Source organism: Epinephelus moara, chromosome 10 (assembly GCF_006386435.1).
Source record: "Epinephelus moara isolate mb chromosome 10, YSFRI_EMoa_1.0, whole genome shotgun sequence".
NCBI lineage: Eukaryota > Metazoa > Chordata > Actinopteri > Perciformes > Serranidae > Epinephelus > Epinephelus moara.
This window is the reverse complement of record NC_065515.1, coordinates 38,001,898-38,015,556: the sequence shown is the minus strand read 5'-3', so window position 1 is coordinate 38,015,556 and position 13,659 is coordinate 38,001,898. Positions and strand designations below refer to the sequence as shown.

At 39.5% G+C, this 13,659-nt stretch overlaps 1 protein-coding gene across 1 annotated transcript in view; it reads right to left on the bottom strand.

The window, feature by feature from the left end:
- Positions 1-233: 233 nt before the first annotated feature.
- The window catches only part of gmds (GDP-mannose 4,6-dehydratase), a 218,111-nt gene continuing 204,685 nt past the window's right edge, over positions 234-13,659 (bottom strand). The window contains exons 10-11 of the mRNA XM_050054237.1: positions 2,154-2,222; positions 234-761 (exon numbers count right to left, since the gene is read on the bottom strand). Coding sequence (XP_049910194.1) covers positions 699-761; positions 2,154-2,222 — 132 coding nt within the window. The 3' untranslated portion in view covers positions 234-698. The remainder of the gene's footprint in view (positions 762-2,153; positions 2,223-13,659) is intronic.

Genomic DNA, 13,659 nt, shown 5'->3' with positions numbered 1-13,659 from the left:
CAGTGGGACTCCGAGCGTGGGGAGAAAACACACTTCCTGACGAAAAAAAAGAGCGCAGTGTGCCCGCAAATACCTATGCATGGAATGTCAGTGCAGACAGGAGCAGAGTCTGGCGACCTCTGCACAACCTGGGCAACACACACACACACACACACACACACACTAATAATTAATATTTATATTAACATAATTTATCAGGGGTTGTGCAGCATTAAAAAAACAGGAGGACAATATGAAAAAAGATCCGTCTTTATTGTACCAAACCATTTGTTTCATCTATATGTCAGGATATTAATAAACCCATTGATTCCTATTCTCCAGTAAAAGATAAATTCTTCATTCTTCTATGTATTTATATAATCTGCCATTTCATCCTCTGACCGAAATCAATTCAGTCACAATCAACAGAAACAAAGACATAAATAAACCCTCAAAAGTTGCCATCAATATAAATTATGACATGATCAGTGTGGAAATATATAAGGCATCTCTGCTATGTGATAACAAAACAAAATCAAAATGGCATGATGCTGGAAATAGACACAAACACAAAGGCAATAATAGGTTGAGTCAAACCTCATTACAAATTAGAAAGGACACAATTACTTCATTTGGAAAAGTCATCAAGGTAAAAATACAACATGTTCCCTTCCACTGTCGGTAGAACGCAGGAGTGTCTAAATGGGACTGAAATGGACTCAGGCATTTGGGTTTTCCTTCATTAGCTTGATGTCTGAATCCAACATCTCCTTCACCAGCTCCTGCAGAGGGACACCATCATCACATGTTAACACTTAGTTTCATAAAGGAAGAGAACTGAACTCTGACTATTCAACTTACATAAAACAAATCTCTTATTAAAACACACTCATTTTATATTTAGGTCTGCTATTACTGAAGACGCCAACTCTGTTCAGTATCAGCAACAATACAATATTATCATTTACTGACTTTCAGATGAAATGTATAATTCAGACTGAATGATGATGGAAGCTGGATACTGGACCTCCATATATATATAGAGATTTTTTTTCACCGACCTAAATGTGTGCATTGCACAGAATATAAAAACTGTGGGGTTAACTAGCATTTCGTGTCGGATCAGATCTGGAGTCTTGTTTGCTTATTCTTTCATCAGTTAGTGAGTTCACTCAAAATGCTGCCAGTTTCATACCATATTTTATTTATGCAAACTCTGTGTTTGGCTTCCTGTGTTTATTATAAGCATTTAACATTTGTGAACTTTGCCTTTTTTTGTTTTCTTTGTAGAAGACAATGTTTTTACTTAAAAAAAAACATACTTCTGGTATCAGTATCAAAACTCAAGCATCACATTAACAGTAACCAACATTTTTTAAACAATATGCAGCCATTTAGTTACTACAGCATATTATCATGTTATTTTTTTTGACTAAATTCTGTTGTCCATATAAGTGCTTACACATAGTAAATGTAATTAAAAAACAAATCGTTATTTGAGTCTTTGCTTTACAAGTGTGGAGACTTTTGTCTAATGTAATACAGCGCAGTCAAACACAGTTAAGAGCATCAGTTGATTTTTTAAAATGTGGCTTACCATTATTATATCTTGAAATATATTGGAAAATGATTTCCAATGTTACTACAATATTATTTTTATTAAATTTCATGTTATCCACCATGAAGTTTGGCTGAAAAAACGTTTCCAGTAAAGGAAGTGATTTTATATTCCTTCCCATTTAAAATACAGTAGATTCATATCCAGCCAACATAAGACTTGATTACTCTCTGTAAGACTATAAAAATAGGCCTGTACTCTGACATGCTGATAACTTGTTGGTTTTCTGCTGCTTCTTGTGTGGATCCATGGGCCTCTGTAGTCTAGTGACAAAATCTAGGCTACACTTACTCACTACAGAAAAAAAATATCACATCCTTTATCTCACTATCCCACCCACATACCCCGCTAACCCCACCCACTTTCTACATTTGTAGATACATATGAAGACATACTCTCTTGTACTTTATCTTTGGACATTGGCTTTCTGTGACTAAATTATATTTCATCGAACATTCCATGTTCATAAGCGTGTGACAAAATATCCTCATTAATATCATTATATTGATTTCAACCACATCATCCTGTCAAGCTGTGCCAGGTGTGTGACACTGACCTCAAAAGTCACCTTCGGCTTCCAACCCAACCTCTGATATGCTTTGGTGCTGTCGCCCTGCAGGTAGTCCTGTTAAAAAGAAAGATAGAAAAGAGAGAGGGAGAAAGGGAGCAAGGGGGAGGGAAAAAGAGAGAGGGAAGAAAGAAAAACAAATTATCTGTCATGCCTAATGTGATGTCCTGCGGCCAGCTGATGGGTCGCCTTCGTATGAAGACATGCTGGATTCAACTCAATGTCCAAACTTGATGTCTTCAACAGGATGCGAGGGATGGAGGGTGATGATTACTCTCTCTCTCTAACACACACACACACACACACACACACACACACACACACAGTATCTCCTCTCTCGGGGGAAAAAGGGAGGTCACAGAGTCTCGCTGGCCATCAATCCCCCCTCTCGGCTCCCCACCACCGATCTGTCCAGACAGCCCCCGTCGGTGCCAAAGGATGATGAATTGTGGGACTCTGGTGGTGTAACCCCCCAAGCCCAGGACCCCCCACTCACCCCACTCTCCTCAACCCCTTACTCATTTTCCCCCCCTGTTGTGTTTTGCACCGGGTTCAAGATCCAGTGAGACCCTGCTTAAGACCACCAAAGAGCCAGAAAAATCCTTTTCCCTGTACGTTCTGTTTGTAAAGGTTCCTTTCTTTCTCTCTCTGGCTCTCTCTTTCTCCCACTTCTATTTCCATCTCAATTTTTGGGAGGACTTTTTTTCATCTCTCAGGCATCATGTGTATTAAGTTTGTATCAAAAACACACACGTTGGCCTCAAGGGGTCTAATAAAACATTGTGGTGAAACCTGATACTGAAGAATCTCCTTTTTTCAATTAACTGACACTGTATGTTCCTTAATCCTGCAGCTAATTCCAAAATTAATGTCTACTCAGAGAAAAGCCTTTGTTGAAAGAAGAACAGAGACTTCTATTTTTCTTTCTTTTTAGTTTTTTTATGTTTAACACAGTCATGGTGCTTTCTCAAGAAGTATGTGCTGGTCTTCCCATTTCTTTCTTTGTTGTTTTCCCTCCGCATGGAGGTTAAAATTACATACACTTCATGGCCAGAAATATGTGGACACCCAAGAGTTTCACTCAAATGTGATTGCTGTGCATCTCACTCCAAAACCATGGATATTAATTGCTGCCATAATAGCCTACACATTTCTGGGAAGGCTTTCCACAAGGTTTTGGAACCTGGATGCAGGATTTGCTTCAATTCGGCCACAACAGCATTTAAGTTATTTTATACTTGAGCGTTAAGGAGTTGCAGTGTAGCTGCAGAGCTTATGCATGAAGCTGCTGTCGCTGACGCACCCCTTCTGAAAAATGGTGATGACGTGGATACCACATGGAAACCGGAAGAAACGCAATTGGTCAACTTGTTTCTGATGCCAGTAGAGATTGTTGAGAGCGAAGACAAAATGAAGCATGTTGAAAAACAGCACAGTTATCTTCTCCATTTTCTTTTACTAACACACATCAAGCAAAGCCAACCCCAAAGCAAATTTTATTATCATTCTCCCTCATGGCGAATCAAAGTACGTAAACATGATCAGCAACTGTCATTAAATAGTGTCATATTCACTAATGAAACCAGTCAGACCTTAAGTTGTATCACAAAGTCAATCTAAGAATGTAAACACAATTACTGTGGGGAATATGCAGTACTTAGATAATGCCAGATCACTTTTGTTTCAGTGATGCAATCAACAGGTAAAATCCAAAAGGTTAAAACCCAGGACTCTGTGCAGGCCAGTTAAGTTCTTCCACACAGAAGTGGGAAAACCATTTCTTAATGGACCTGGCTTTGTGCAAGCTCAATCTAACATATCAAAGTAACGTAGTTCAGATTATATGAACATGAGATGAGTTTCTCATCAGAAGGGGGGGTGGTGGATGGTGTGACACATAGATGAGATGGCTAACCCCAGCCCTAACCCCTAACCCTGCCAAGCAGCAGACAGCCACAGACTACTACTCCAGACCAATAAAAAACAAACAAACAAACAAACAAAAGATATTTTTTAACATGTTGGGACATTTCAAGCTGAGATTGTGGCAACAAAACTGGGTATTTTAAGCCAAAACATGATCTTTCCAGACCAGAAACACGTGGTTTTTGTGCCTGTACGTACCCATATATTAACCACAATGTTGTCCCACCTAGGATTTCAACAGTATGACATTTCTACGGTACAATAACCATATCAGACAATATCATGGTTTCACAGTATAACTGCATACAGTATTAAACAACTATTACTATACTATTATCAGTTACAAGGAACAAAAACAGAGGGTTTTTTTTTTTTTTTTGATCGGACAAGTCCTTAATTATAATTAAAACTTGAAACCATTTATTTAACATACAAAGGGAAAATTGAAATGTAAAGAAACATAAAGGTTCAACATATCTGTTACATATGAAGTGTAAAATAAAACATATCTGTGGTTTGCAGAAATGCACAATGCCAACTTTATTCTGGCGACTGGGTTGTTTGTGCACTGGATCATTGTCATGTTAAAACAGGAAAGGGTCTTCCCCAATCTTGCCACAAAGAGGAACATCATTATTGTCTAAAATGTTTGATGCTGTGGCATTACATTAATTGGAATTATGATGTTTAGCCCAAACCATGACAAACAGCAGAGACCAGAAGTACCCAGGCAGCCATATAGTGTAAAAAGAGAGCAGTGTTTTTATCTGACACTGAACCTCTTGAAAATGTCTTTTCTGGGTGATCTTATTACAGAAGAACGCTCCCAGCAGCACTGGCATAGTTCAGCCTTTTAGAGAGCAGGGACCCACATCTCAGAGGCTCCACTGCGCTTAATCACACTCTTCTGATTACACACAAAGGCAAGAACACTGAACACACACATAGTGAACAAGTACAGGCCGATTCAGTCTGTGACACCGCTCAGTTTCAAAACGCAGTTCAATTGTGGGTCTTTTTTATTTTTAACTTCACGTGGTACACATACAGGCCAGCAGATGAAAGCTACAGCCCATTTTCTCCTCTGTCTGTAACGGCAGCACAAACAGCTCTTTCTCATGTGAGCAGCTCTGTACATTACTCACATCCATTTTTGGCTCTAAAGCCATAACTGGAAACATTTTCAGACTAATTACCTACAGCAATGAGACATAATTTATCATGGGGCTGAATGTAATTATTATAGGGTGACTTACTCCACAATTATATTAAATAATCCACTTGCTTCATAATTATATTGATTAGGGTTTGTAATGGAGAACATTTCATAGCTGGCATAAAAGAAACATCAACTGGTCTCGTCACGAACACTGAAGCTGGTCTGAAGTCAAGTAATACAGATTAATACATTTTCAGTAGAAATTCAACCTTTTTTTTTTTGTGTCCTTTGTTGATTGGTTGCTAAACGCTAAGAGGGAGGGTCTTAACCAATATTAGCCTGTCAGAGGCAGATGACAAATAAAAGGGAAGGAAAACAAATGCAAGAAAGCTGCTGCAGAGCAGTGAAAAAAAAACCTGAAGTAGCCTTTTGTTTAGTTTCAGTCTGCGTGCATATGTAAATTCAGTGAAATGAAATAAACACCAAAATGTGATGTTGTGCCCCATTGACGACATGCCAAAGGACATTGCAACGAGTGAAAGAACGCCACAGGAGAAGGCCCCAGCTTACTGAGGCTCAGATAAGACCCTTAGCTGACCCATCTTGCTTTGGCAACAACAACCAATGCACTTAATATACACAGTGACCTGTAACTACCTGCTGAGAGTCAAAGTGCCATCCATCTCTCATTTACTTCAACTGGAGCCAGAACAACAGAGAAATTCAGAATATAGTCTCTGTTACTAGTTGAGCTCCGATTGGTTCTGGCCGACTCACAGGTGAAAGTTCATCTATGCACAACTTTAACTAGTGAATTAGCAAAGAGTGTTGTCGTGATAAATCTTGTATCAAGAGATGGAGAAGTCACTATTCTAACCATATGACACCACCCTGTTTTGTACAAGACTGCATGACCAGACTACAAACTGGGCTGCAGGCTGACTGTCCACATGGACTTTTGTGGAGATAGGCAGATGATTATGCTTACGTCACAAGGACCCTTGTGGCCACACGAATGTGGAATGCAAAAATGTGCTTATTGGCTGAATGCTTATCAGTTCCTCAATATGTAAGAGTGATCATTTTATTATAACCATGTGCCAAAACAGACACAGAAAATAATTACTGATAACTCATGTAGCAATTTTTATCACAGGGAAGATGATTGATTTTTAACTGTAGACCAGTTACTATTTTTGTGACTCCACCACTAGTAAAAATTCAGCTGACTTCTCTCTTTGCTCACCAGTTAAAATCATTGAGACCTGAGACAGGAAATAGTGCTGAGCATCAAATCTCCAAACTTTTTGAGTATGAACAAAAAATGTAACGCATCGGAAATTGACATCAGACGCTCTGTTAGATTGGTAATATTTTTTAATCTTGATTAAATATCCTTTTCATTTTTATTTTTCTCTGGCACACTTTATGAAATTAAAACAGGATTTTGTGGAGGAAAACTTTAAACAGTGAATGTAGAGTCTGTAATCAAACCCCGGAGATCTTGCCTCCGGAAGAAGAGCGGAAGAGCCCTGGTTTCCGGTTGTAGGCTGTTTGTAGTCCGTGTGATATTGTTCAATCACATTTGAGCCGGCTGCAGTTGTTGCCACGTTAAACAGTCCGTGCGGTGAACTAACGAGGCGGAACATAATTGGCGTCACTGCAAACTCTGAATCCATTGCAATGGTTCAGCATATTTACTTATATATAAACGGAAGTCGGAAATGGAAATTCGCCTCCTCCGGCCAAATCAAACCGGAATGCCAAAAAATCGGAGGTCTGCCCCCAGAGGCTGTATCACCGTCTGCCGGAAGTCAGACGCCGAATACAGCTGATGGGTTTATCACCGTCTGCCGGAAGTCAGACGCCGAATACAGCTGATGGGTTCCGAGAATGAGACATTCCAAAAATGTAAAATTTGCGACCAAAATCTGATTTAGGAATTAATATCAAAATGTTTCGAATTGAAGGGCACTTGGAGAACACAGACCTCTGCCTATGTTAAAAAAAGAGAAATATAATTTGCATATCTGCCTCGTGATTCGGATCTGCTTTAAAACTGTTAAGTCTCATTCCAAGGTTGTCAGGTATCAATGATTTGGGGTTCAGTCCGACTACCAACACAAAGCATTGGTATTTGATGACCTCAGGTGAGACTCAACAATCAACTATCTTTCTCCAGAGTTACATACAGCACTTTGTAATGGGTTCTTCTTTGGCCCATGCTACACCCTTCCACCAAGTTTCCTGAAAATCCAGGCAGTAGTTTTATTGTCATCCTGATGATGAACAAACCAAATTGAAAACATAACCTCCTTGGGGGAGGTGATGATACCCAGTGGTAACAGAAAGTGTTGTGCCATGTATTATTATCAACTTCGTCATCATCATCGTCATGCCTGGCCTCTGAAATCTCCATCTGAGGTTGGCAGGAGAACATCTGTTGAAATCAGACTCCTGTCTGCTAAGTCTGCCGTCTTAGCAGACAGCCACACAATTCAGCATCCAGGAAGTTAATCCAACGCCTGGTCTTTCTCAACCAGGATTTCAGCAGGTGACAGACAATCTCACCCTCTCAGATCCGTCTGCAGACACTTGCAGTGGAATAAAAGCTGCTTCCAAACTGCTAACAAGAGCGTTCTGCGGCCAAGTGAACTCACCCCAAACAGAGCATGTAGCAAATAATTCAACACGAACCACTAACAGATGGAAGCACAATATAATCTTCATATGGATCCGATTTGGAACCAAACCCAACGTTTTGGTACATCCTGTTTAAAGCAGCGCTCTGCCCATGTCTGAAAATATGCAGCAGTAATAATAACAACAACTGGTACAAGAAAGCTGAAGATTAGCTGAGACAAAATGTGTCCCTCACCCTGTGAGCATTAGACACATTTTAGAGATTAAATGACATTATGGACTACACTCACTCACCATCTGACACCATGTTACAAGCTTGTAAGTCAGCATCACAGTCTCTGAGGACTGATGAGTATTATGAGTAGGAATTAAGAAACCCATATGCAAATGGATTTTATATGTGAACCAAAGTTGGAAATATTGAAAGCAGACATCGATTTCTTATGATGTCGGATGGATTTAGAGCAGGCGGAGTAGCGGGAATACTGAAACATTACAGCTGTTACTGTTCAACATCACCACCATGATGAAGCCTATCGCAATTATCACCTTCACCACACAGTAGTGTGTGTAGGGATGGGAATCGCCAGTGGACTCACGACACTTAGGTCACAATACTTAGGCCACGATACAATATTATTGCAATATTGTGATATGCTGAGTATTGCGATACAATATATTGCGATATATCGCAATTTATTGCCTTTTTATCCAACTGCTAATTATTTCCCCAAAACGAAAACTTCAAACGTCAACATCAATTTTACCTAATAAGATACGTTTTTCAGTCTGTTCATCTGACTTTCATCATTTTTATTACAACAAAATTTAACACCATCATAAAACCTGCCAGAAATGCTACATACACCTGACAAACTGAACTGTTGGCAGATTTAATGCCCTCTTCGAGGCCAGATTAAGCGTGTGAGCACTTCCCATGCAGGTATCTTGCTAACTGAATGGCAACACCCACACTGAAGCGTTGTCTGTTACAGTGACAGTCCCCTATTTTTATGCTGCATTTCACAGGAGGTCTGCAATGTTTTCTCTGGCGTGACTTTCGTGTACTGCTCTACTTTGGAGAACGTGAGACAGCAGTCTCCAGTACTCTGTGAGATAATGTGCCGTTATATTCACATACGAATCCACTGACCTTAAATTCCAGATGCCACAAGTTAATGCCACCCTTCTTGCTGTACTCAGATTTCTCAACTTTATGCTTCACTTCCATGTAGAGCTTGGGTTCGACTGTGTTGGTGAAAAAACGTTGTGACAGAGTCACATACTGATGGCGTGTTTTTAGCATATAACAAAAGCTTCATTTTCAACAGCACTGTATGGACGCAGATCTTTGCACATGAAGTAGGTGATGGACTGTGTTATTTTCTTTGCTCTCGCACAGTTTGATGGTAGTTTTGTCAAGCTAAGTGTGTCCAGTGTTGATCTTTTGGTGGAGCGGGTTTAGCGTTAGCTTGGCTGTCAGCGGCTGACACTATCTCTGGATGGTGGAGTGGGAGGTGAGCCCTCATGTTTGTAGTATTCCCACAGTATTTTACTCTCATATGACACTGCTTGCAAATCACATAAGTCATATCCAAGTCCTTCTTTCCTTCCATGTTAAAATTTTGTAAAATAAGTCCAGACATTTAATTTAAATGCTAATGCCGCATCTCTGATTTCTTTTTTTTGGTGCCTCCATCTTTGTTTTGATGAACATCCTGCCTCTGCTGACCTCACCAGGAAAAAGAAAACATCAGCACAATCCAGTGGACCAAAAAAGCAATTGATTTTATTATTCTCGTATCAAAAGTTGTATTAAAATGTGTATGTGAAAATAAATGACGTATATAATAAAAAAAACATTGATACTCGGCGTCCGTGTATCGATACAATATCCTCATGCAAAATATCGTGATACTATGCTGTATCGATTTTTTCCCCCACTCCTAAGTGTGAGCATATGCAGTTTACTCATAACACAGAAAAACACAAGTGTTTGTTTAAGGGTCGTACCAAATGTCTTTTTCTTTAAGTTTCTATTGATATGAGGTTTCTGAATGAAGCTTTGATTCTTTGGTGCTGATTGTTGCCAGACCACTTCATTAATACAGGTGGGGGCCTCCCTGTGTGTGCTAAATGACAACAAATATTGACTGAAGCAAAATATTTCCTTAAATAAAACCATATGGTGAATTTTGCGCATGCAAAATCCAACAAACAAACAAACAAATCATAATCAAGCTTCGAAGCTTTGAAGTATTTGGTACAGCCCTAATTTGTTTCAAGCTTTATAGTCAGTTTTATGTTCTACACAGTATCCATTAGCCTCAGTGGCTGATGCTACGCAAGAGACGCCAGAGCCATGAAATTTGGCACTAGCAAATTCAAAAAGCTATAACAACTGACTGCACCATAGTTGCTGAACAAATCCCAAATTGTTGCATAATCCAAAACTGAATTATTTCAAGATTCTAAACTAAAGACAAAGCTTACCACCTAACTTCACCTCACCATAAGCTGCACGGCAAATTAACCATAAGTCCTGATTGAATGTTCTCATTGCGATGATCTCAATGGGAGTTTCTTCTACTGTTGTCATGTACACAATTGTGTACATTTCATTTTTTTATCAAAGAGCCATTTTTAAAAATAATTCACTAATTGATTAAAGTGATAAACCAAACAGGAGATTTTTATGGCTAATTAAGTGGTAGTCATGCTCCAGCGGCTCATCATCTAACTGGGACCAAAGAGAGCTGTAGTTGTGCTCATGCAGCCAAGTCTCACAGAAATACTTAAAATCGATACAAATTCTTAACAATGCATTAACTGGAAGTGGGTATGAAATGTGTTACAATTATGTGCTGGTAACACGAAAACAATGCCCATGCAAAGTCACTGAGGATCTTGTGTCCTGTGTGAAACCAAAGTCAACGTAGTTATGTGACATTACGGACTTTACATAAGCATGCAAAGTACAAAAGTAAACTTCACTTACATCCCGTAGAGAGTTATTATTACCTAAACCCCAATCTTTTTCTAAACTCAAACAAGTATTTTTATTCCCTAAACCAAACCAAGTGTTTCTCTTCCTTAAACCTAGCTGTGACCCTTTCACAAGGTTAACCACATTAACAACATGTTTGAAACTGCGACCGTTAGTAATAGCCTTTGCACTGGCGTTATATTCATGTTGCCAGCACGTAAATAATAAATTTCGTGTCCACCACCATGTAATGCATTGTTATTGTCCATTTCACATATTTCTGTGAGGCTGTGTTGACTCGTGGCCTCTGTTCCACTAGTATCTAAATGTCTCTGGGTTTTCTTGTTCTTCTAAAGTTCTTGAAATTCAAGTCCATATTTTATGATAAATCTCTACCTCTTCAGTGGACACCTTGTCATTTTAGCCAAGATGAATAAATAATTGTTTCGAGACTATTCTCATGTAATACAACAGCACGGATACTTTGTTCAAATGCAAAAATAAAAAACTATTGCTAAACTTTGTGCCATGCTAAATATGACTTCTGAGCAAAGGCAGAAGTAGCATGACATGTTGTATTACTGGAAAACATACTAGAGAGGAGGACAACCGTTCACACTTCATTTCTCACCAGCAGAGACCTTTAAATAAAATGCTTTTCTACCTAAACAGAACCAAATATTGCAAATCATCTCTGTAAGTGCAATTCTTAAATGGTTTAGGAAGGCTTTGACAAACAATGTCAACATGAGAGTATGTGGCACCAGATGAGAAAATGCAAAAACACTTGCTGATTATTTTGTTTGACCAGAAGCTAGCTACGAGAGGGGGCATGACCTTAGCTCTAAACAGGACTGTTAATGGCATAACACTGATGATACAATCTCACGCTCTGACATGAGGAGTGTAATTTCTCTTCAGCTCTTATAAAACATCTTAACTTTAATATCTGCTCACCAGCTACATGGCCCATCACCGTCCATCTCTCCCGTCTTGCATTTTTTCTGACACTCTCCTCTCTCATAAAGACGAGACGTCGTAAGAAAATAATCTTTTGAAATGTAAAAGTGAGAGATGAATAGAGTGTGATCATGGTCCATAAAGCACACAGGCAGTAAAAGGCACTCAAAGAAGGCATTTAACGCAAAGGAATTCTGGTATCACTGCAAGGCCTTTCAATAAATCACACGGCACACCGGGGCTGACCCCAGAACACATAAGGGCACACACACAAACATGTAGCAGCATGTGAACACACAAACACAAGCTGGAAAGGTGGAGAAAACGCTAAATTTCCCTAATTTTATTTAGTTTTCATCCTACTGGAAACCCACCCACTGACGGGAGACACATCAAACGTTCTCAAGAAAACAACTCTGTTCTCTGTTCTCTCTCTCTCTCTCTCTCTCTCTCTCTGTCTCTCTCTCTCTCTGTCTCTGTCTCTCTCTCTCTCTCTCTGAGGGGTGAATGCTGGGAGACTATGATGTGGTTTTGGAAGTCCAGTAGCGTCTTTGGTATTTGTACAGTAGTGGACATGAGGCTGCAAATACAGAGACTTCAAAGAAAATCAGATAAAGCATCCGAGAATGCTGTGAGAGTCTGGAGCCCACGGTCTCCATGTCCCCAACAGACCCAGATGTTCCGGCCAGACCCAGATGTTCTGACCTTTGACCTTGTTGGGGTTATAAAGAAGGAACGCAACCCTGATCTTGAGCTTTTTATACCCAGAATGAAATGCTATTACGACAGCGACAGAGAATCAAAGAAGGGACGGCGAGGAAAAATCAGTTCTCTGTCCGGAGCCCCAACACTGCTGCTTGGAGGCAGCTCGTTTCACCAGGTGTGTGAGCTGGTGTAAGTGTGTGCAGGTGGGAACACAAACCCAACAAAAAAAGGAGTGAGATTAATCTTTCGCAGTTGTTCAGACAGTCACAAATCTGTCACTGGTCAGTTTCTAATGCACCTCCACCAGCACTGCTTCAACTTAGCACTTCCTTTAAAGCACAAAAGGCCCCCAGTTTCAGCTGAAGGGAGGAAATTATGTGGTAATGTGCATACAATAGGTTGTCTTTTTAACTAAAAATTCTGAATTTTATACTTATAGTACCCTGCAAACCTTGCACAGTACCATTTGACATTAGTGCTTAATGGTCATGCCAATAAAACTACACTGAATTTGACTGAACGGTAGACTCATAAACATTAACTTGGGACAATGACATTACAAAACAGAAAAAGAGAAGACAGGACACACACAATTATGCTGACTGTTTAACCCAACTTTTCTGAAATATTTATGTGAGACTTTAAAAACTAAAGATACTTTGACCTCTTCTCAGCTTTAAAACTATAACATTCCACTGCTGATAGCCGCTCACAGAAATATGAACATGTGGTGTAATTTTGAAAGTAGAAATTTCTCGGCTCTAAAGGTTACGAGTCCCAAGATGTTGGGAAACTGCATACTACAAGGTAAGCAATATTTCTGATACTGTTTCATTTTCACTTGCACTTCACGTCATACCAATGAAGCAAAATTTAAAACTCAATTGAAAAAGTGATGCAGAAAGAAACTGAAAAACAGATCATACAGAATCGTGTATTGAGAAATGCATTGATTGATTTACTCTGACATTTACCGTAAAACTTGGTGTATAAGTCGCACTTTTTTTCCCCTTTTTTTCCATCTAAAAAGTTGGGTGCGGGTTATAGACCGGTGCGACCTATAGACCAAGGTAAATGCTGACATAGGTAATTTGACCCACAAGATGGCGCTACGT